The sequence below is a fragment of the Corticium candelabrum genome, chromosome 12, assembly GCF_963422355.1.
Source record: "Corticium candelabrum chromosome 12, ooCorCand1.1, whole genome shotgun sequence".
Taxonomy (NCBI): domain Eukaryota; kingdom Metazoa; phylum Porifera; class Homoscleromorpha; order Homosclerophorida; family Plakinidae; genus Corticium; species Corticium candelabrum.
This window is the reverse complement of record NC_085096.1, coordinates 5399706-5424554: the sequence shown is the minus strand read 5'-3', so window position 1 is coordinate 5424554 and position 24849 is coordinate 5399706. Positions and strand designations below refer to the sequence as shown.

Genomic DNA, 24849 nt, shown 5'->3' with positions numbered 1-24849 from the left:
CAAGTGTGACATAATTTCTCTATAGAGCGGGTTACACGGGGTCAACGTGGTGTGCGTGTTTGTTTGTGTGTGTGTGTGTGTGTGTGTGTGTGTGTGTGTGTTTGTTTGTTAGTTTGTTTGTCTGTCTATCCATCTGTCTGTCTGTTTGTTTGTTTGTTTGTTCGTCTATCTATCTGTCTGTATGTTTATCTGTCTGTCTGTCTGTTTATTCATCTATCTATCTCTCTATCTGTCTGTTGTTTTGTTGTCTGTCTATTCATCTGTCTTTGTTTGTTTGTTTGTCTCTTTGTCTGTCTGTCTGTTTATCCATCTATCTGTCTGTCTGTCTGTCTGTCTGTCTGTCTGTTTGTTTGTTTGTCTGTCTGTTTATCCATTTATCTGTTTCTCTGTCTGTCTGTTCGTTTTGTTTTCTGTCTATTCATCTGTCTGTATGTTTGCTTCTTTGTTTGTCTGTCTATCCGTCTGTTTGTTTGTATGTTTGTCTGTTTATCTGTCTGTCTGTCTGCTTGTTTGTTTATTAGTGTGCCTGGCTATCCATCTGTCTGTCTGTCTTTCATATATTTTCATAAATAAATGCTACTACAACCAAAGCTATGTAAAATGTTCCAGAGACCCAATAAAGTGCAATTCATCTCGCAAACTAACATGCAAAACTGAGTATGATAGTTCTTTACATTACTAGAGCTCATAGATAAATAGCATCGTAGTTTTCTTGCAATATTCTTGGTATTGCAATGTTGTAACACTGTTGATAATTGTTCTCTCCAGTCTGTTTGTCTGTCTGTCCGTCCACCTGTCTGTCTGTCTGTCTGTCTGTCTGTCTGTCTGTTTATATATCTGTCTGTTTGTTTGTGTTTGTTTGTCCATCTTTCTTGTGTGTCTGTCTATCCATCTGTTTGTCCACTCGCCTGTCTGTCTGTCTGTCTGTCTGTCTGTCTGTCTGTGTTTGTCCATCCACCTGTCTGTCTGTCTGTCTGTCTATACATAGACACATTAGTAATTCTACAATTCATTTTTAGGTGCAGGTTATTCCATGGGTAATATCTGATAGCAACTCCATCCGATGCGCTTCACATCGACTCGATCCTGACAAAACTGTCTTTGTCGGCGGCTTACACGGACTATTGAATGCCGATGATCTCTCCTTGATTATGAACGATCTGTTTGGTGGTGTGGTATATGCAGGAATTGACACAGACAAGCATAAGTACCCGATTGGTATGTGGAGTATGGTGTACATGTTTGGTTGGTGTGGTGTGGTGAAGTGGGTTTGTGATAGGGTCGGGAAGGGTGACGTTTGGAAGTCAACGAAGTTTTATGAAAGCTGTCCAGGCTGGATTTGTGGAGATCAAGACTCCGAAGTTTCAAAAGAGGGTAAGAGTAATGAAGGATGAACACAGACAGATATGGACACACGCGTGCACACACGCACACACACACACACACACACACACACACACACACACACAACCCATACGACACACATGGACACACACACACACGACACACATGGACACACACACACACACGGACACACACACACGGACACACACACACACACACACACACACACACACACACACAACCCACAGTCCAACTTCTAACTTACCCTCCCTCACTCTACAGGTGCAGGTCGATCCATACCTCGAAGACGCCATGTGCGGCATGTGTCACGTCAACCCTGGCCCCTTCTTCTGCCGCGATCCCCAATGCTTCAAATACTACTGCCGCACCTGCTGGCAATGGCAACACGCCGTCGAATCTCTCCGACACCACAAACCACTCTCACGCTCAAGCAAGAGCCGATAAACAGCACCAACCAACACTCAAGTCCTCACACCACTGAGGACCCGTTCTACCCAAAGTCTAAGTCAAAAATTTTTACTCTATTTATGTGTCAAATTTTCTAAGAATTTTGGTGTCTAGTGCCACTGTGTGCCCCATGTGATTTTACCTTTTCGTTAGTGCTTAGCTTGTCTGGGGCCACTTTTGAGTCATCGTCATGGCGATGACTGAATTGCTGTTTATGCACCCACCGACTGCAGGGGTTTTGGTTTGTTAGACTAAGTTTGTAGAGTTGCCGTATTTATGATCAGAATATCTCATCTCAGCTAGTGACAGTATTAGTACGTTCTTTTTCTAGACGATGTTGAGTTTGGATATTGTCGAAGGAGCTCGATTCTCTTTTAGTGGCCGCTGCTTATTGTTCATCATGTGTCGAATTTTTATTGAGTTCTCACGTTGTGTTTAGAGAACGACAGAAATATATACCGTGGGCATTGAAATTGAGAGTGTGTGTGTGGTCGCTTCGCGTGGTGTATAATGTGTAATTTGTCACGTGGTGTGTCACGTGATTTTGTTTTCGGCCCGATTCTCCGTGATGTGTCAACATCACGTGATGGATATTTGCGTGTCTAATATACCGTGAGCATCGAAACTGCGCCCGCGTGCAAGCGTGTGCGTGCGCGCGTGCGTGTGGTCTGTCTGCATGTGGTGTGTCACGTGATTTTGTCTAGTCCTTGTTCCGGGTTCTTTGTGTGATCTGTTCCGGTGGCGTGGTGTGTCACCGTCACGTAAAGTTTCTGCTATTTGCTTGTTGAAAGGCTCGCCGAGTGAAGAAGCTTGTTGAGACGTCGGAAATGGAAGGGAATGTCGCTGAGGCTGCATGTCGTGAAGAGTGGGATAAAGTGAAGGACCTAGTGGACAGGGGAGGTGACGTCAATATAACGTATGATATAGGACGGACAGCTCTACACCATGCGGCTAATCGTAGTAATGTAGAGATGTGTAAATTTCTACTTGATCGTGGGGCGGACGTCGCTGCTCGAGACGAATATGGCAATATGCCAATTGAGAGAGCGATTTCGTCACGTGATCCGACTTCTCTTGATGTTGTTCGTCTGCTACTAACAGACGTTACTGTGAATGCAGGAAACGACAATGGTGAACGTCCGTTGCATTTAGCAGCTCGAAAACAATTTGTTGATCTTGTGCAGCTGCTTGTGGATCATGACGCTGATACCAATGTGGTAGATAAGGATGGATATACACCACTACATGACGCAAACAGATTTGGAGGAGACGATCCTGCAGTGAGTAAAATCTTGTTAAAGTTCGAAGCAAAGGTTGATGCAGCGAATAGAAATGGGGACCAGCCACTACATCTAGCATGTAGGAATAGTAAAATCAAGTCTGCTCGTTTGTTACTTTCTAATGGTGCTAGCGCTCGTGCTTCTAACAATGATGGAAAGACGCCACTACATTGTGCAGCTGGTGGATCTACACTCCGTTCTGAATTTTGTGACATTTTACTGGATCGTGATGCTGACATTGATGTAGCTGACGAGGATGGGAACCAACCACTACACATAGCATGTACACACAATAAAGTAGAAATTGCAAAATCGTTGATATCTCACGGAGCAGATGTTGCTGCTGTTAATGGACAGAATGTATCACCTTTTCAATTAGCATTACCTGACTTTTGTATAGCTCTCTATAAAGCAGGACTCACCTCAAAACAGGTTGAAGACATTTGTAAAGGTTTGAATTATTAGGTACAGCTCCCTTCTAATTAGCATCATTTAACTTTGTTTAGCTCTGTACAAAGCAGGAGACACTTCAATACAGACTCAAGTCGTTCGTCGAGGTTTGGAAGTTTTCACTGTCCAATATGATAAACTTAATTGTTGGGTGTTGAGCAAGATCATTGCAACTGCAGAAAAGTCTTTTCCTGGAAATTTGTCTAAATGGATTGACATGATGGATGTTGATGAATTGTTTGTAACAGCACTTGATGGAAATCAAATAGAGACATGTAAGATGTTGATAGAAAATGGTGCAAGTGTCAATGGATCAGATAGCTGTGATATTCGACCTCTCACATTAGCAGTTAGAAGAGAACAGTTTGACATTCGTTTTGACATGTGTAAGTTATTGATTGCACTAGGAGCATCAGTTAATGCTAAGGGTCACAAGTATCAAGAACCACCTTTATATTATGCTCTTGCTGGAGGCAAACCAAGACTTGCTTGTCTTCTTCTCAGCCATGGTGCAGAATTCATGATCAAAGTTAGAAACAGATCAGCATTTAAATGCGTTCCAGCTGTGCACTTTCAACAAATGGCACACAATTTGAATCGTGCAGGTATTTTCCATGTATTATAACAAGTTATATTAATAATATAAATGAAGTAATGAGTTTGACTTTATCTGCTATGCCCATACTCATACTATTTGCAATTTAGTGTTTTATTGAAAGTATTGTTATGTTAGATATTGTATCTGAGAGGAGACCTTGATGTTCCAAGCTAGGCTTGTGTAACGAGTGCCTTTCTAGCCATATATGTGAAGTGATTGGTTACATAATATCCATATAATATTAAAAAATTAAATTATATATATATATACATGCACACACACGCACACACACGTTCTCTTAGGGCTTCAGTCCTTTCCAAGAGGTATTAGTTCAGGTGGATCTCAGCTTAGAACTCAATGCCTGTTGGATTCAATAAGTGGCACTATAGCACCTACAGTCCAATCCTGTTTGAACAATCTCGCCTTTCTGATAATACAATATTAGCCAGAAAACTACCTGCTTGTACAACGCCATGGCTTGTAGGAGCTCCACTCGCAGCCTTAGAGTAGAAACTGGGAAGTTTCTGGCCTATTTTAGTGGGAGAGACTCTATGGAGGCTTGCAAGTCGATTATGTTGTGCAACTGCTAGAGCACGTCTTACAGACATATTTTTACCTTATGGTCAAGTAGGTGTTGGTATCAGGAGTGGCTTGGAAGCAGCTTTACAGACAACATAATCATGTATTTCTTCATTATCAGAAGAGGAGAAGTTGTGCTGTGTGAGAGTAGACATGGCAAATGCCGTTAATGAATGAATGCAATAGACAGTCCTGTCTTTCTCTACTGGTCATATTAGTTGTACGGTATCCGTAGGCGCCTCGCATTCGTGAGTAACACGTCCAACGGAGTTTTCAGACCGTCTACTGAAATGCCGAGTCCTAGCTAGACAATAATAATACGTATTTGTTGGAACCCTAGCTGTCATGGAAGTAAACATGCAAACTTCCTAGTAGTTTAGATTACGTATATAGGCCTCGTATAGGTAGTCGTCGTTTTGCGACCGTGATCAAGACAATTGAAATATACAGTCTAGGTATGCAATCACCTTTGTACGTTCGCTCTTGGAAAGGCAACTCAACAACTAATGCTGTTTGACATAGGCTTGTGCCACTCTTTTGAGGTCATAACTCATTCATCTCTTTTGGATGAAGCTTGGCTTTAAGCAACACTAGCCATCAAACATGGAGGTCTTGGTGTACGAGAGGCTTATGAATCAGCTGGTATTGCTTTTATTAGCAGCTGCAATCGTAGTAAAGACTTGGTCGGTCACTTTCTTCACTTGGCAACTTTTGAGAAGTCAGGTTTTCTAATTGATGGCGAATTTAGTGCTAAAGAAGAATTTCTTCAGAATTTTGGACTTTTGAGTCCAATTGTGATGTCGATTCACCATCACAACACACACTTCAGTGTTAAGTTGATAGTAGTAACTATGAAGCCCTCAAACTTTTTTTGCATAGATTCTTGTCAGTCACCTGTGATAGCGCCATCCACCGCTTGGTGGATGCTCCTGACCCAGTTGTGCAGGTAGAGGACTTGCCCCACTCAACCCCAGCGCCGACATTGCGTTATGGAGATCTACGGCAAAGGACTTGACCGTGTAGTCGTCCTCGGTGCCACTCCGGTCAGAATTGCTCGTTCCCCGGTTATGGATGGCTATGACCCGGTATTTTCGTGATACTGCCAATGTCTCAATTGTATAACACCACAGAATAGCCGACGATGCGTAGCCGTACACCAGCACCATCATCTTCGGGCTATCGCCGTTTTCGAAGTATTGCAGCCGGAGATTCCACGCCTGAACGAATTTGCTTCATCGCTTGTGCATCTCTGTATTTTTGTAAGTCACCATTTGTACTGCGAAGTCTTCGCATTTGGAGTATCCTAGCACGAACCAGAAGCAAACCGGCACGAACCGTAATTCTGGCGCGGAACACCGAAGCCGGCTGCACAATCGTCTTCATGCAATATCCCGGCCCCACAACCGGAACTCGCCTCGGGCGCTGCACCTGACCTGGAGAGGTGACAGGCAGTGCAGGGTTGACGTGGCAGAAACCCGGCGGTATATATACCGTATTTTCGTGCATTTAGCTTTAGGGCTCTTATTAGAACATTTTAAAACTATTTGCATTTGTACAGTGTGGTTGGGAATAGTAGACAAAGGAAGACATCACTGATAGCCATATTTCTGATTCTGAATTGGTTGCTTTCTCCACAGATAAATTGTCAGTAGGAAGTGACTTCATGTATCAGTCGCACATGCTGCAGACTTTCATCAACTCTGCATATACCAGTGATGCCGTGCTTTGTCTGCAATATCCTCCAGGGAATTCCATGCTTTCTACCCTATTCCCTAACCACTCTGTACAAAGGCACATATATGATGGAACGAGTTGTCGATACAACTAAACTCAATTATGACTTTGTCTGTGTCTAAACCAATATACGCTGAACAGTAGTGGCCACACATATTACAGACGTAGTTGCCACTCATTGATGACATTACAGTACAGTTATTTGCTTTTCCCTCTTTTGTTGTAACGGGGTTTGTCTTCAAATACTTGGTCAAATTTTGCAGTAAGATCTTCATAAAGTTCTGTCAAGTGTGATGTTTTCCCAGTGTGGTACAGTGATGCCACATGATTTCATGTTTGCTTTCAGTGTGTCCTTGAAGCAAAGTTTTTTCGACAGTCATGCACACAGCTGGTCTAAACCCTTTCTTCGGTTACCCATAAAACACTGTCTTAGGGAGTCTATCATCATCCATGCGAACAATGTGGCTACACCAACAAAGTTAAGCGTGTATGAGCAGAACTTCTGCTCTTGACATATTACACTTCTTCAAACCTCGGTGCTGGACAATTTGTTTTGGCATTTCACATTTGCAATCTTACGAAGACAGTACGTGTGGAACTCATCGAGTTGTTTGATGTGTCTTTGGTACACTGTCCAGGTCTCACATCCGTAGAGTAATGTGGTTATCACCACTGACCGATATAATTTTACTTTTGTAGCTATGCTGATGCTCGTGTTTGTTGCAAAGACGTCTAGTAAGATTTCCAAACGCAGCACTAGCCTTACGTAGGCACAATGAATATTACTACATGACTGTGGAATTAATCATGCATGGTTTATTGTATATTGTATCATGTCACGTGGTTTTGACAACCCTGATTGGTCCATACAGGGGGTACAAATCATTTGTACCCTGGAATGCGCTTATACTTTCCCGCTGTCAAGGGAAACGCGTATACCCTCTCGTTGCTATGATCAACAGCACAACACAGCTGGTTTCAGTGACACGCAGATGATTTGATATGCCTCTAATGAGCTAGTAACGGTAAATGCAGTACATCTAACTACTTACAGTAAACGGTTACTGACAAAACAATTGAACTCCAAATAAGAAGTAAGACTTACGTACACACAACTCTACTTTGAACGCTCAAAATGAACAGGAATTCAAAGCAACCAATGGCCTTGCATGATACAAATCACTTATCGCATGGGCTAGTCTCGGATATCATTGTTATTACGCCTCGGGAGAGTGGCAGCTAATACTTCAATAAATACCGAGGCGAACTCCTCTGGGAATTAGCTGCCACTCCCCTCGGGTAATAACAACGATATCCTCGACGTGCCCATACGATAACTAGTAACAGGACTGTTGACAGTGATTTGTTTGATTGAAAATGACAATTTTTATTTAGGATTGTTGGATGATGGTAAGGCAGAGGACTTCATTAGTTCAGAAAGGTTTTCAAGTGGTTATTCTTCAAGTGGTTATTCTTCAAGTGGTTATTCTTCAAGTGGTTATTCTTCAAGTAGTCATGCTTCAAGTGGTTATGCTTCAAGTCATGCTTCAAGTGGTTATGGAAGTAGTCGTGCTTCAATTGGTTATAGTTCCACACAAGAGGTAAATTGTCATGTGTATGTGTCTACACTAAAATGGGTGTCTGTTTTACATTTCTAAGCAATTTTTGCATCGCAGTCATAGAAAATTTAAATCTTGTCAGTGTGTGAAATTATGTACAGTAGAACCTCGCCAATTCAAACAGTCCCGTGCCAGGCTTTGTTTGGATTACCAAAACGCAGAGCCATATATACAGGGGTGGCCAAGTTCGTATAAGGCTGGTGTCTTGGTGTGGCACCAGGAACACATCCTGGTGCCAAACGGAAATGACACGCCTACTTGTACACACCTGCGTGAGACTGGCTAGAAACTACCAATACGGTACAGTACATACATACATCGTACGTACATACATTTATATGTACATACGTACTCATGTGTTTATGTATCGTCATGATACGTACACGCATGCATGCAGACAGACAGGTAAACAGACATGCAGAGTCAGCATTTATCTCGCGTTGTGAGCCAAGTCGCGTCTACATCCACGAAATTGTTGGATACAGTACGTGTAACTAAAATTTTAGTAGGCTAACACGAGGTGTGGCTGTGATTTACATTTGTGTTAATTGTGATTAGATGCTTTGTGTTCACGGAATTACCACTGTTCAGTCACAGTCGTGACGTCACTATCTGCTTGAGTGGCTTCAAGTCTTGGGGCCAAATCTTTTGCTTGCTTGGTGCCCAAGACCAGCCTCTGGTGCCACATGTGGCGCCATAGTGCTAGTTGGCCACCCCTGATATAGGCTCAGTCAAAACGCGTAGCCTTGGAGGTTCAGACCTTCCCTGGGACACTCAGACTTTTGGTGCATTTATGTATGTCTTTACGTACATCTCATATTTGTGGTAAAACACTGTAGCAACGACCGCTTTCTTTTAAATAATGTGCCAATCAGGATTTAAAATAGTCAGATATGCACGTATGCTGAAAACTAGATTACCGCTTGTGGCAGCAACCCGGATCAGGCAGAATAAATAGGATCTGTGTATGCAAGGCAGGGCAGGGCACCAAAGGTACTTCGTATTAGCAAGGCTCGGATTCACGAGGTTTGCATTAGGGAAGTTTGACTGCAGGTTTCATGCAATAGTGGAGATGTTCACTTCTTTGTACTTTCATGGCAATAGCACTAGTCAATCTGAGAGGGATTTTGTAATTCTGATAATTTTTGTAATTTTGTAATTGTGTGACTCGAGGAGGAGCCTCTGGTGACAGTAGTGAGTTTTGTCGATGACCCAGCCACCGAACCATTAGACCATCAGATGAATGAGGACATGTTGATATCCGGATGTGGACGGTATAACCATATGGTTGAATGTGTTAAATTGTCACGAGAGTGGATGTTGACAGTTGTCTTAGTAAGTTGTTTCTAACTAAACAAACACAGGTGGTTCACTGTTTCACTGACTCAACCCAAAGTTTCTTGCATGGATAGGTTGACTTGTGTTGTGCGTGTAATAGTCCATCTTCTTTGATACATGCCGTGCTGATTTGCAAATACATGATCGGATGTACTGTATATCGTGTTATTTTAGTGTTTAAAATTTTGGTAATTCCAAAGCAAATACCTTTTGGTGTAACCTAATTTCGATATGACGAGGCACACATTTGGTGTGGCAGAACTCAAGGGCGTATCGTGGCATGGACTAGATCGGGCTATAACTCCATCATTTGTAGGCTTGGTCATAAGAAATGTGGACTGTAAATATGTGTGAGGACCAAAGTATATAGTTTATACACAACCCTCTTATTCAGTCTGGATCTGCCACTGATTCTACCATATCAGTCAAGTAGAAGCCAATAAATGGGGGCGTGTTCATAAAAGTGGGCGTGCCCAGTAGCATTGTGAAGTTTATCCCTCCCCCCCTTTCTAGAGGTCACGCTATGTCCCTGCAGAACTAGAAGTAATTTGGGCATCATGTGAGATTTAGGGCGCGTTCGAATACTAGTTCTAGAACTGGAATTGTAGGGGGGAGTAAAGTTCTATAGCGTTCGATTGGTAGTTCTGACAGTTCTAGAACTGTTAGAACAGTTCTAACAGTTCTGCCTAGCGAGCTGGAATTGTTAGAACTGTCACGCCCTAAATGCAAAATTCCCGGAGGTTAACGAAGTGAAATGACGGGTACAGATGCCGAGGCCGTTGTAGACCTTCTTGTTGGTTTAGTGAACACTTGTGGCGACCATCGGCTTGGCAAACACTAGAAGAAACGACATTTGGAACTGATTACAGTGACCTTCTTGGCGCGAGCAGCTCCAAAAAACCGAAAGCGAAAGCACTGCTGATGTTCGAACAGACTACAACAAGTGGAGTAGAAACGTCATGCTACTTCGTATTGACGCTTACCGTAAGTATGAGCCTTTGCGCATGCTCAACTTGCTGACAATTCTAAGCGTTCGTTTGCTAGCAAGAGTTCCAACAGTTCTGACAGTTCTGGCAGTTCCAGTTCTAGAACTGGAACTAGTATTCGAACGCACCCTAAGTACCGCTTGCCCACAAGTTATGGTGTCATGAACATGGTGCACCTTGTGGCTCTTGCATTTGTGGTTTCTTTGGAAGGCTCGTTGTTTCTCCAAGCAGGCAGTTCTCATCGCTGTGTGCAAAACTTTTGGGAGTTTGTGAAGTATTCAGGTTACTTCCATTCTATTGGTGCCTTCTGAACGTGAGGAACAGAACTTAGAAAATTTAGGTGTTATCTTAATTTAGGTAAAGAAAAGTCACATCGAATTTACGAAGAATAAAATAACATGTTATACAGTAGTAGGTGGCGACTCCTCTACAGGAAATGGAGCGATTGCTAATGAATACAGCCAAATGGTGCTTGAACAGCATCAGACTGGCATGAAACATAGAAAAGGTATAGTTCAGGTGTAAATTGTTTTTGGTCATGTGATCATGACATTGAATGACACAAGGTAGTCGATCACGAAAGGAGTAGATGGCCTAGTGTCGAGACTAAATGGTGTGGCAGCTGCATGTTCCGTAACCTAAAAGCTAGCAGCCGAGGGTTTAGCACTTTAGTGTTGCTTTATTGTAGCTAGTAGTAGTTACTAAATTGTTTTATGAATGAATTGCAAGAGGTGTCATTCTGTAGAAATTGTATGACACGTCTTATGACCTCCAAAGAGTGTCTCATAGACAACTCGGTGACCCTCTTACACTTAGCCATGTTGCTACAGATGACAGTGAGAAGATAGAACTGAAGGATACTAAAGGTATAGAAACATCAATGGTCAGTGCATTCGTTGTGCTCTTAGCATTTCTTCTATTTATACAATGTTACAGGTACCTCTCATGGGCTACAACAGTTACCATCTGATTTACTAACTGACGTCACAAAAGATGTTTCTGATGTTTCTAAAATCTTAGATACTGAAGTTACACAGAAATCTTCTCAAACTCAAGACGTATTGAAAGCTTCTAATCTTGATGTTCAATCAACTGACTTTGTTTGTAAAGGAGAATCATATGAAGGGGAAGGTATAGAACTATTATGAGCACATTTTGCTGTATTACATTTTCTAAAAAAAGTATTAGTTATGTTTAACATATCTACGTTTTGTTTCTATCTCAGTTTAGATCAAAATGATGTGTAGGAGTTTGTTGCTACAATGATATCTATTGTTTGAAATTAACAATAATTTAGTGTTCATTAACAATAATTAGGAGCATTTCAATATGTTTACATCTAACATGTTGTATTTAACTAAAGTGAAAGACGTAATACCTTTAATAGTCTAATCTGCTATCAAATGATGTCTGTCTGTGTGCCTGTTTCTGTCTCGGTCTGTTTGTCTCTTTTCTTGCCGGTCTGCCTGTTTGTCTGTTTGTTTGTTGTTAGAGACTTGTGACTTGTATTTTGAGCAACTATGCTATGGAGAAATCTGTGTAGGCAATTGAGGAGCAATAGATGTGCTGTTGTAAAGGAAGAATAGACTTTTGTCTGTCTGTCTGTCTGTCTGTCGATCATCATATATTGAAACACAAACTCTATGTTACATTTTTAATACTAAATGCAAACAAGCTACCGAGTTCAGTTCTAGTTTAATGCAAGGTACTTTGATAGTCTCTATCGTATATGTTCTCATCTACTTCTCCAGGGGAGATACGAGTCAGCTTGTGGAGGATGACAATCTTTACATCGTTGTACGATTATTTGAGAATTTTTCTTCCAAAAACCTCTAAAATCAGCTTCATTTGTATACGCTTCAATGTCTCTTGATCTTCTGGCTAGTTTGATTAAATAGTTGGTATCTTCTGATCCCCAAGTTCCAAAATGTTTGAATACCTGAGGAGTGAAATTGAGGCTTGATGTATTGCCGGCAAGTTATTTTTTGGGTATTTGATCATCTTCCTTTCCTCCCTTCTTGCTGCAACCTTCCTCTAAAGCTGCCTGCTGTAAAGTGTCTTTGCTGAAAGGATGAGCCATGGCTACATCAAGGTCATAGCTACACCCAGAGTTGTATACAACTATGTTTCGTGTATTCTCATTTCCAGAGTACTGATGTCGAGGTTATTTCTTGTGATAAATCTTTAATTCATGTAGACAAGTGCTCCATGCATTTACAATTTCATCATGCTGCCACGCAGGCCCACCTCCATGTCTGCATGTAAGAAGATGATATTCATCTGCCAACTTGCCATGTTCACACTGGATGTTCCAGTTGACAAAAGGTGCAGGTATGTCCAACCTCCGAGATGCTGCCAAACGAAATTCGTCGGGCTTAAGTGCAAGAATCTCTTCAGTAGGAATGGCTTCCAGCCATGACCCAGCTCCCTTATGTCTTATTGATCTAAATTTAGCTGCAGCTCTATCTGATTGTGAAATCGCAGTTTCCAGGCAGGAATTTACATTTGCCTCATGTAGTTGACTAGATAGTTTTGTTTTAATTTCGTGGGCTGTTTGACAAACTTAATTAGATATTGGCAATCATTACAACCAGTAGACTTGACAGCATGATGAATATCGGCCGAGATCTTCAAGATATTATCTGTTGAAAGCAAGAGTGAGACATTGTTAGTCAAGTAAGGGAAGCTAGTAGGCAAGTTTGAAAGAGTATGCATCCATCCTCCCAAAAACGCAGATGAAGCAATAGCATCCATCGATGTCATTCCGAATCATTCTAATTTGATAGGAAGGGTTTCCTGTTTCCACCTTTCATCGACTATTGATGGCACTGCCAATATTTTGCGAAAGGTTCTTCGAGTCATGTCTGTCTGTCTGTCTGTCTGTCTGTCTGTCTGTCATAGAACATATATTTGAAATATCAAAGCTATTACAATCTATATATAGCTAAAGCTACTGTCTTTTCAGAACAATACTATATAGGACCACTAGGGCCGTTTTACAGTGCTAACTTATTTAGTGTGCAATTGACTTCTGTATAAATTACGTAATGAGCCTCTAAATTTGAGCATGTCATCCTGTTTATCTTCTTTTTATATCGCTGGCATTGCATCTCTGCAATGTCACGACCAGTTGTTGTTGCCAGTAAGGTTTGAAATCTATACTGTTTGTTTTCTCTTGTCATCTCTTGATTGTTGAGATATTTGTGATGCAGAAACTGCTGTCCTTCTTTGCTCCAATGTCCAGTGTTCAAACACAAGAGACCATATTAGGGAGAGTGCCACTTGGATGTCTTTCTGAGCAGTACTTTCCCTTCTTTCTTTCTTTCTTTCTTTCTTTCTTTCTTTCTCTTTAGAGCCACTTATCCACTGCTTTGTGCTGCATTTCTTAGAATGAATGATGTCAGAACACCAGGGGTGAGCTATGGATACCTAGCTCAACATTGAATTCAAACGCATTTTGAATGATAATTGCGACCACGTCTGGCTTGGGAGCTGCTATATGTATGTCTCGGCTCTATGATATGGTTAAGATGGACATGATTTAGACAATCTGACCAGGCTGAAAACATGGAATATTGGTCCAAACTGATCCATAACTGGTTTTACATGTAATCAGGTGGTAACCTTCATCATTCAGTGGTTTTCCACATTCGCATGTATGTGTCAATTGTCAGAGGCAATGGCATTGAAAGACCAAGCCTAACAAAAGCTGCCAAATGGAACAAATCCGAAGAAAGTGCAAGCTTCTGTGAACTAGAAATGCTGTCCAGCCAGGATCTGGATCCCTTTTCTTTGGAGAGACATTATAAAGCAGGATGTTTTGTTGAAGTGTTCTCAGTCATATGCAACACTTTTGCCCTGACCAGTTTTTTTGACAGACGATGTTGTAACTTTTTGGTGTCACATCATAGGTTCGTCAGTGCCTGACCTGGATTCAATAAATTTTGCGATTTGTAGTTGATAGGGTCTGTTAATGAGATCGGTTGGCTAAGCACTGTGGGAAGTATGGCTAAAGCTCATAACTTAGTAGTGATATTATCTACATTTAGCAGCTTGCTGAATGTCGAGCTGTCTTCCAGTTGTGAATTTTTGCTGCAGCTTGGAATTCATCTGGAGGAACGAGTCTCACTAGATAGCTTAATCAATGAGTGTGTGTCGGAAGAACAACATTGCACTTTGTGTATCATCTAGTTGAACCAGATTGTCACAGGACTTCCTTCCTGCACAATTTTTTTTTTCAACACAAGTTCTTGACATAAAGTTCTCGCGACCAATAGGAATCCCTGACAGTATTGTGCCTTCGTTGAAGACTCGGATATTACTGCCAATTAGAAGTGATTTACTTTCCTTTTGTAAAGGGCAATCGATATGACATTTGCTATCTCGAATTTCCAGCCGAATTGGTGCAAATGCTGACCTGAAACAGCATCAAATTAATCTAGAAGAAACGCGTTGTCTAAGTATGCCATGCTTATAACAGTGGGATTTTCATCTGTCTGTTTTTCATATATTTGATAAATCCCAATTTATAGTACATGTGGGCCACTGTAAACCTCTGCAATTGTTCAGTATTCTCCAAGCTACTTTCATATTTACCTACTCCAAGACCACAAGGCTTGGAAACTTGTAAAAACTACTCATCACATATCATAGATGTATTTACACGACCTTCTATTTTTCCATATTTGAATTGCATTTCTGTAGTCTGTCTGTCTGTCTGTCTGTTTGTCTGTCTGTCTGTCCAATACATATATTTTCGACATTGAAATCTACATACAACACAACTAAGCAACTCTACTGTCCCAATAGCACATAACTTCTATCAAACTAAAAAACGTACAGTCTGTCTGTCTGTCTGTCTGTCTGTCTGTCAGTCAGTCTGTCTGTCTGTCTATCTGTCTGTCAGTCAGTCTGTCTGTCTGTCTGTCTGTCTGTCTGTCTGTTTGTCTGTCTGTATCTGCTTTTGTAATATGTACTGTATCCTTGTCTGTTTTTGTATTTGTTGTTTGCTATTTTATATTTGTTAAGTGTTCATTATTCAAATTTAGCAACTTGGAGATTGGTTAGTCATGAAATTAATTTTATGTTTAGTGACTTCTCAAACTGCAGTGAAAGATCTTGTAGTTGATCTTAATCAGCATGTCATTGAAGTATGCAAACTTCTAGACCAAACTGAAAGGGCAGATGACCGACAACGTCTCAGCTCACACTTACTAGATGATGAAGAACGTCTCCATTGGGATAAGAAAGAAGGAGAAGGCTTAACACTGGCTTTATTGAATCAGTGGTGCAGCAAGAAGTCACCGTCTGAAGCAACTGTTGAGCATCTAATCAATGCATTGAAGTCATCTGATATAAGTGATGCTGCTAACATTATGCAACAGTACTGCAAGGTAATGTTACTGTTATCTAATTGCAACGTTGTGCTTGGTTCACAATATCCCATACCTGATGCACATCTTGCACTAATAGATGTCCCTGGGTGGGGCAGGTTGACATGACTTAACTTTGTAGTTTATATTACCATCAAAGCACAAAGCATATGAAACATCCGGGAATTCATTAACACGGTTAGCAAAGAGGTCAACATCTAGGGTTACGTGATATTTGCTATATTGTGAACACTTAACAAGACACGTGTGTGTGTGTGTGTGTGTGTGTGTGTGTGTGTGTGTGTGTGTGTGTGTGTGTGCGTGTGTGTGTGTGTGTGTGTGTGTGTGTGTGTGTCTGTGTGTGTGTGTGTGTGTGTGTGTGTGTGTGTGTGTGTGTGTGTGTGTGTGTGTGTGTGTCTGTGTGTGTGTGTGTGTGTGTGTGTGTGCGTGTGTGTGTGTGATGGTTTGAAGAAATGTGAGCTCAACAGCGATTGGATGCACAGTGCCTAGGATCGTGCTAAGTAGAGATCCATAGTGGACGCTGTAGTTACGGAGTTGAATGGGAAAACTGTGAAAATTAATGGAAAAGATGTTGAAAGACAAGAGGAAGGAAGAAAGCTAAGAGGAAGCAAGTATCAGATCAGACCGACCTACAGTGTTCTCAACCTGATTGCGCCTTAACAACACAAAACAAGGCAGGCCTTGTCAATCACCAATGACAGAACGTGGAACACAACAGCCAAATCTTGTTGTCACTGCTACCAGAACTTAACAGCAAGGTTATGGAAATCGTATGAAGTTCTGTTATCAATATCCAAACAGAACCAAGAGATTACTTGGGGTGAATAAAGTCTACTGCATGATTACGGATGTGACCTAACAAGAGGGTGTGTGTGTGTGTGTGTGTGTGTGTGTGTGTGTGTGTGTGTGTGTGTGTGTGTGTGCATGGATGGGGTGCATGTGTGGGTTGGTGCCACTTGGTTACTACAGTTCTTGGTTACAACACAAATATGATTTGAATCATATAATGATGTCTTTAAATTGACTCATTTTTTGCAAAGAAATCTTTATGCGAAAAGGTGGCATTATCGAATGCTCCGTTTGATTGAGGCAATTTTCAACTCACAAGATTTTGATGATGAATATAATCATAACATATAGCAACAACAAAGAAGCACGTTGAAGGCATTGCTGCCACAGCTCATCATCTTACATTATGAAACATGTTGTCATGATGTACATTGTCATACGATAAGTGCAAAGTGTTAGGCACTTTTAGTGCTTTGCTATTTGAAATTTTATTTCACTTGAATACATTGCGTGTAATGTACTTGTATTATGCTATTGAAGTAATGTCTTCTTGTCATTAGCCTATGGATGACGTACAACCTGTTTCTGTAATTTCTCGCAAATTCAAGATGGAGTTGAATGAAGTCAAATCAATCAAATTAGATCTTGGAGATGGCAAGAATGTCAAACTTTATCAGACATTTTCTGTCAAGGAAACGATTTCAGCACAAGGTGGCATTCTAAGCTGTTCAAAAAATGAGCAATTTATTTTTATTCCTTCAGGTGCTTTGCTGTCGGACACAATCATTGAAGCTGCAGTTTATCATGTTGTTGACTCAGTTGGATTGGACAGCACAGAATTTGTGACAAGCATGTTGGAGATCACTCCTCACGACCTCAAATTTCGGAAGCCTATTGAAATTTTGATGTCTCATCATCTGTTTGTTGATGGTGATGGCAGTAAGGTCACAGTTTTATTTCACAGTGGTGCATCGACAGTCAATAGCTTTACATCTCTTTGTGAGTTAACATCAGTTAACGAGTCTCATGTGGCTAACGGCATGACGATGACTCTTTGGGAAGATTTCATTCACATTGAAACTTCTCATATTTGCATGCTTAAGGCAATTTGTAAAGGCAAATCTTACATTAAAGTTTGTGCCTTGCTGTTTACACATAAGACTCCAGACCAATTTTGTGTTACGCTGTTTCTTACAAAAAGTCGACCCGAGCCTACTGATGAAATTTTTGAAGATATGAAAATGACTGGCCGTGAATTGGAATGCAGGTGTTGCACACAGCTAACGTTAACTTGCGGAGAAAAAGAAGAATTACGAGTGACTGTCGAGATGCCTTCAAGTGCACATGGATGGACAGCAAAGACAAATTCTGATTTGAGTCGGACCATTTTCTATACAGATATTCGAAATTTGGTCGTGCAAGATAGGCCATATATTAGAACAGACTTTGTTTTTGATAAAACATCTGATGTTGGTGTAACTGATTTTGCCCCAGTGTTTATGCTGAATAGTAGTCGATGTCTTCTCTCTCCATCATCGACTTCTATACAAACAGCTGATGCTGTTTCAACTGGTAGTCAGCAAAATAACGTTTCAGGTAATTTCTTTACCTTATTTGTATGTTGTTGCCTTTTTTGCTAAGATTGGTTTCCAACTGATATGCAGACATGGCATGTGATGGGCAGCGCCAAACGTTAGCGTATGCCAGCCAGTCACGGCAACTTCATGAAACAGTTGCTGTCACACTTGATAATCATGATAGATCGAGCTCGTTAGACCACAAGGATGCTAATCGCAATGCCAGTACAGGTATATAACTACATACGACATACACGTACATACTTGCAGTAATATTATAACCATTTGTTGTTATGTCTGAATTATAATATATATTTAGGGTCAACTCCTCAGGTTGAAACTGGATTGTCCAACATCATTCAGATGTCTTATATTGGAAATGCTACAGATGTGGTAAAGAGGGAAGAGCCTGTTACCAGAGTGGATTCATCTCTTGCAGGTTCTGATGCTGAACAAGATGTGCAACCTTCATTAAATTCATCTGACTTGAGACAAAGTTACCAACATCTTGACTTAGATAGGGTTGTTACAAACAGTGATATCCAATTTGTTTCTGCATATGAGAAAGTGGCCAAAATGTCATTGCAAATAGGGTGGTTGATGCTACAAGGTGATGGCTATAGATATACACTTACGGAGGTGAGAAACACTGTTATGAAGGACGTTCTGGATCAACCAGATTGTACAAAACTTACTCACTTGATTGAGGAATGGAGGCACCGTTTAAGAAACAGAGCAACTGTTAGAGCATTGATAAAAATCTGTTGTCATCCTATGATTGGTGGTGACCGGAATTATATGGAGTGTACACTTACCTCACCCTCTCAGCTTAACAAATCGTCTTTTGGTAAGCTGCAGTAACATAAAAACCAATACATAGAATAAATTCATGTATTGGATTGAAGTTGTGCTGTTATTAGCACAAGGAAGACAGTATGTATCATGCAGATGTCTTGTGGTCTTGGTACACATGTTGTCATATATATAATTAGTTTACCTGTAGTTGAATTCACAGTAGATGGTTTCAGTTTATCTTTATATATTGCATCATATTTTGGTTAAATTATAAGGTAAATACATTCTTATATATTTAGATAATAAGAGATCAATTATGTTATGCATTCGTCAAGCATTTAGACCATTAGTAAATGTATTAATATTATATATTGAATTGAATTCACAAATTTACACCATGTTTGACTATTCGTAAATATTTAGAAAAAATTTACGAGTGAAATTCATGTAAATATGATGTGAATCAGAGCCATATCTGGTATTCGAATCATTTCCTCATTAGATATATGTTCAATGTTATGTATGATAATACGAAAATATAGGTAATTATGTGTGATGTATGATATTACACAAATGTGGTCAACTATATGGGTAATTATGGTATTCAGAGAATATTTATTTAATATTTACCATGTAAATGTGTTAATTAATTTGTCACATTTGTGTATAGAAACTGATTGGTCAACAAGATGTCATAGCAAGGTGAAATCAGAACATATATCTGCTGTGGCAAGAGAAGTGCTTGCACAGTGGGAGGAGTTTGCTGCCTTGCTAGCACCAGATCAGTTTAAAGTTGCCAAGACAGAAGAGATTAAAAAGCGCCACGACAGACCTTTCATTCAGTGTCGTGCGATGTTGGAGGAATGGGCAGACAGTTTAGACAGGAAAGCTACCAATGGATCATTGATTGCAGTGATGTTGAAGATGGGTATGAGAAGACAAGCTAATGAAATCTTTGAAGAAAGACTTGTGAAACATGTGGAAATAGTGTCTGTTAATTGGTAGCAGATCTGGTAAGAGTGCATGTATAGTAGTGGCTGTTAACATGCAGTTTCATCTCGATTAAAGCGACACTGTCAAGATTTGAGCGCACAAGTGCGCATGCTTGTGCGCTCTAGGCGTGTCACACTTCGCGCGCAAACCTACATCGGGACTCCTAGGACAGCGTAATGGCGTTTCGTGACGATAGAACGCGTATTAGTGCATCAGACACGTCTGTTGACGAAGGAGCAGTGGTTATTCCGGTACGCAGACAATGGAACTTCTCGCTAGGATGCCTATAGCTAGGAGCCTACTATAGATGTCTTGCGACAGTTTAATTAATAGTCTTCATAACACTTGTTGTGCACTTGCAGCGACGTCCTGCCCCTTGACGTGCACCTCCATGGCTTCTCTTCTGAGATACCGAAGTCATATCGATGACAACTTCCGGGAATCTTGTCCGTCACGTGCGGCTTGCAAAGGGCCCGTTTTCGCCGTAGAAAGTAACCGTTCGAAGTCGAAAACAAACGCTATACTTGCTCTATAGTTACAAACCTTATACGACGTATCAAATCCATGCGCAATGACCTAGTCAAGTACGACGATATCGGCTGTCAGGCACTCAAAGCTCGACAAAAGTCGATCTATTGCCAAAACGTGGCAGATAACGCAATATAACTACAGGTAAAATCGCACTTGCCAACGATTCCTCGTTTTGAAGAACTTGAAAAATTTCTACCTAAATTCAAGTTTGCGGGGGCGTTTAGACGCTAGGTATCCGAGGATAAAATCTTGACAGTGTCGCTGTAGGCTCCATTTGTATGAGACTGCCTAAAACAGATACCCCACGTGCACCCCATATGCAGGAATTGACACAGACAAGCATACTTACCCTATTGGTATGAGGAGTATCGTATACGTACATGTTTGGTTGATGTGGTTAGCCTCGTCCCCAGACTCTCTCTCGCTAGTCTTGTCCGGTGCCCATATGACAATTCCAGGCGCGCGCACACACACACACACACACACACACACACACACACACACGCACACGCGCGCGCACACACACACACACACACACACACACACACACACACACGCACACGCGCGCGCGCACACACACACACACACACACGCACACGCGCGCGCACACACACACACACACACACACACACACACACACACACACACACACACACACACACACACACACACACACACACACACACACACAGTGCTCGAAATAGCGGTCGGACATCGGACATTTCCGAACACTTGTTTGTCCGATCACGAAGAAGAACGTTCGGACAAGATGTCAAACTTTAGAAACGCAACTGTAGACATGCCGTAAAGGAGCTCTAATGTCTTGCTCTCAAGGTTAGATTGATCATTTTCCACTACAGCTAGCTGCACAATGAGCGTCTATTCGTTTTGCCGCATGTTTCCGATGTCTATTACCCAGTGATCGCCGCTCTTCATTTGATAATTGAATTATAATTACTACACCACAGGTGCGGCCAACTGTAATCGACTCTATCAAAAGGTTCGTTGTAATTAGTGTTTCTCGTATATGGGTTATCAGAAGAGATACACATGAGTTACTAGTAGCTACGTAGTATACCCCAACCGGTCTTGTACAACGGATTCCTGAGTCACGTGCTGTAGTAATGATATGCACGGCGTTCTCCAACTATGTCCTAACTTGTCTGCTGTGAACTTCAATCTTCCGTCGCTTTTCACTTTTATAGTATGTACAGTATCCTAGAGATTTACAGAGGCTACTCTCTGTTCACGCTGACTTTGCTCCCGAAAGTCAGTAATGATGCAGCTGTAATTGTTTACCACACGCAGATGTTAAGTGATATCCCAAAACTGTCCATTAGAAATCATATAACAATAGAATGAGGTTATGTAAACGTAAAGGCTATCAAGACGACACAGAACGGGAAGAAGAGTCAGGAATACCAACCAACAGCCCGGAAACAATGAGGACTGTGAGTAGATGTCACAGCGGCGGACCGTTTAGTGACCTTGCTAATTGGCTACTTCCTCTAGTAGATGTACAGTCATACCTTCCTAATTAACTCGTGCGCTAGGAACCCTATTGCGGATTGGGAAGCTTGGGTGGGAACTGTTGACAAGCACTAGTTTTGTACGTTGTACATGAACCTGTACAATTTAGTGTCAGTTTAAGCCTAAGTACAGTGAAACCTGTACTATGCGACCACCTGTGGGACCCAGGGGTATTGGTCGCTTAGGACAAGTGGTCGTTTAGTAGAGGAAGCCTCGCGCTTCCACACACATATAGCCCTGCATGCCAGACCACCACGACACGAAACTTAATTACAAAGTCCTAAACGTCTCGTTTCTTGTTTTGTGCAATGTACATACTGTTTTGCGTCCATGTGGTTACAGACTGTTCTAATCAAAGCTAGCTACTGTGACAGGGAAAAGAAACTGGATAGAGTTTGCTGCTGCCTGGCTTCCAAACTCATTTTCTGCACCACAGTTTCCAACTTTGCAACCAATCCAGCATTTTCTGATCATTTTTGATGAGTGAAAGCTGGAATAGGTCGTCCACGAGCTCTTCGGCTTGTTTGTAAGTTTGAACTCGAATTTGAGGTGGATCATAATCATCATCATCTTCAGTGTCACTTGTGTCAATGCCATGTTGTCCAGCGTCAACGACATTTGCCTGTCACCTGCCTGCTATCTGCCTCGCTGAGATTCCTTTATCAGACAGCTGAATTAACCTTTACCCAGTCACCTACACTCAGAACTTTTCGCGACATCATGCAAGCAAGAATTGATTTGGGATACAAGTGTACCGCACGTGTGTCGGCAACACCTCTGAGAGATGACAGCCGTGTTGGAATGTGTAATCAAGACGAAAAAGGTACATTGAGGTCGCTTAGAAGAGGTGTTAATTACTGTAGGGACTTTGGATTAGCGGTCGTTGGTCGCGTTGGGCAGGTGGTTGCTTAGTACAGTAGCTATTGTATGGGACAACGTTCCGTGCCAGGCAGATGCGGTCGCTAAAGCCAGGTGGTCGCTGAGAGAAGGTGGTCGCTGGTACAGGTTTCACTGTAGTAACTGATTTACTCTCTGATACAACAATTAGTACAGCTGCTTCAAGGCTAATTAATAGTTAATTAACAGTGAATATAAGTGCTTATGATCAGTACAGAACATGATTCAACTTCTGCTTTACTATTAATTAATTTAGCTTAATACATTTTGTCTTAAGTATCTCGTTATAGGAACTTTCTAATTTTGCTTAATCCACAGAGTTAAATCACAAGTCATGAAAACAATCTGTGGGAGACCATTTTAGTCTCAAACTCCATTGACTTGTGGATACTTAGTACTGTTTATAGACCAGAATTGGTCTACCTATGGCTGGACTGCTTTGAAATGTCTTGTCTAATGTCGTTGTAAAAATTAAGAAATTATTTCCACTGTTGTGTCTTTCAAGAATGGCAAAAAAATTGCCTCAGCTTTTATGATACCTTACTGAACTTTTGTGCTCATGTAGCTGTTGACTGTTTATGGATATCATAGGGCATGGTGACACTGATCTATTGCACTCATCATGTTAAATTTGACTGCCTTTTTTTATTAATGCGCGTTATACGAAACAAATCAGGTTTGATGCTCCTGAGTAAGTTAGTTACGATGGAAAATATGTTTGAACTAATTCTAGCTGTGATGTCCAATTAATTTAAAAATGTTAGTCTCACGTAGCCAGCCCCTCCCACTTTTGATATTAAAAGGGGAGGGGCTGGCTACGTGAGAATATGTCCGGACAACGTTGAAACCTTAATTCGAGCACTGCGCGCGCGCGCACACACACACACACACACACACACACACACACACACACACACACACACACACACACACACACACACCATGCATACATATACCCCCAAAATCATACACGATACATGGAAACGCATACAGACAAACGAACAAACAGAACAAACATCCACATGCATAAAGATACACACACACACACACACACACACACACACACACACACACACACACACACACACACACACACACACACACACACACACACAACCCACATCCCAACTTCTAACGTACCTTCCTTCACTCTACAGGTACAGGTCGATCCATACCTCAAAGACGCCATGTGCGGCATGTGCCACGTCAACCCTGGCCCCTTCTTCTGCCGCGATTCCCAATGCTTCAAATACTACTGCCGCACCTGCTGGCAATGGCAACACGCCGTCGAATCTCTCCGACACCACAAACCACTCTCACGCTCAAGCAAGAGCCAATAAACAGCACCAACCAACACTCAAGTCCTCACACCACTGAGGACCCGTTCTACCCAAAGTCTAAGTCAAAAATTTTTACTCTATTTATGTGTCAAATTTTCTAAGAATTTTGGTGTCTAGTGCCACTGTGTGCCCCATGTGATTTTACCTTTTCGTTAGTGCTTAGCTTGTCTGGGGCCACTTTTGAGTCATCGTCATGGCGATGACTGAATTGCTGTTTATGCACCCACCGACTGCAGGGGTTTTGGTTTGTTAGACTAAGTTTGTAGAGTTGCCGTATTTATGATCAGAATATCTCATCTCAGCTAGTGACAGTATTAGTACGTTCTTTTTCTAGACAATGTTGAGTTTGGATATTGTCGAAGGAACTCGATTCTCTTTTAGTGGCCGCTGCTTATTGTTCATCATGTGTCGAATTTTTATTGAGTTCTCACGTTGTGTTTAGAGAACGACAGAAATATATACCGTGGGCATTGAAATTGAGAGTGTGTGTGGTCGCTTCGCGTGGTGTGCAATTTGTCGCGTGGTGTGCAATTTGTCACGTGGTGTGTCACGTGATTTTGTTTTTTTGGCCCGATTCTTTGTGTGTCTCTTCGTGATGTGTCAACATC

General features: G+C 41.4%; 3 protein-coding genes across 3 annotated transcripts in view; all 3 read left to right on the top strand.

The window, feature by feature from the left end:
* LOC134187793 (cytoplasmic polyadenylation element-binding protein 1-like) overlaps nucleotides 1-2291 on the top strand; it is a 7857-nt gene extending 5566 nt beyond the window's left edge. Inside the window, exons 5-7 of the mRNA XM_062655952.1 lie at nucleotides 1020-1218; nucleotides 1280-1374; nucleotides 1627-2291. Coding sequence (XP_062511936.1) covers nucleotides 1020-1218; nucleotides 1280-1374; nucleotides 1627-1809 — 477 coding nt within the window. The 3' untranslated portion in view covers nucleotides 1810-2291. The remainder of the gene's footprint in view (nucleotides 1-1019; nucleotides 1219-1279; nucleotides 1375-1626) is intronic.
* Nucleotides 2292-2639: 348 nt separating this feature from the next.
* On the top strand, nucleotides 2640-3962 carry LOC134187632 (ankyrin repeat and protein kinase domain-containing protein 1-like). Its single transcript, XM_062655784.1, has 3 exons — nucleotides 2640-3543; nucleotides 3599-3905; nucleotides 3950-3962. Exons 1-3 carry the CDS (start codon nucleotides 2640-2642, stop codon nucleotides 3960-3962), a joined length of 1224 nt encoding a protein of 407 aa, XP_062511768.1.
* An 80-nt stretch (nucleotides 3963-4042) lies between these two features.
* Nucleotides 4043-20024, top strand: LOC134187861 (uncharacterized). The gene is made up of 9 exons (XM_062656029.1): nucleotides 4043-4147; nucleotides 7849-8054; nucleotides 11142-11262; nucleotides 11333-11527; nucleotides 15488-15789; nucleotides 17139-18174; nucleotides 18243-18386; nucleotides 18475-19002; nucleotides 19621-20024. The coding sequence occupies exons 1-9, from the start codon at nucleotides 4063-4065 to the stop codon at nucleotides 19953-19955; spliced, it is 2952 nt and encodes a 983-aa protein (XP_062512013.1). The 5' UTR covers nucleotides 4043-4062; the 3' UTR covers nucleotides 19956-20024.
* The last annotated feature ends 4825 nt before the right edge of the window (nucleotides 20025-24849 follow it).

What these genes read in the sequence shown, in the direction of transcription:
- LOC134187632 (XM_062655784.1), top strand. Translation starts at nt 2,640, where the DNA reads ATGGAAGGGAATGTCGCTGAGGCTGCATGTCGTGAAGAGTGGGATAAA. An exon ending in GGTTGAAGACATTTGTAAAG is followed by an intron (nt 3,544 to 3,598) that starts GTTTGAATTATT and finishes AACTTTGTTTAG; the next exon opens with CTCTGTACAAAGCAGGAGAC.
- LOC134187861 (XM_062656029.1), top strand. Translation starts at nt 4,063, where the DNA reads ATGATCAAAGTTAGAAACAGATCAGCATTTAAATGCGTTCCAGCTGTG. An exon ending in TCAGCAAAATAACGTTTCAG is followed by an intron (nt 18,175 to 18,242) that starts GTAATTTCTTTA and finishes ACTGATATGCAG; the next exon opens with ACATGGCATGTGATGGGCAG. An exon ending in TAATCGCAATGCCAGTACAG is followed by an intron (nt 18,387 to 18,474) that starts GTATATAACTAC and finishes ATATATATTTAG; the next exon opens with GGTCAACTCCTCAGGTTGAA.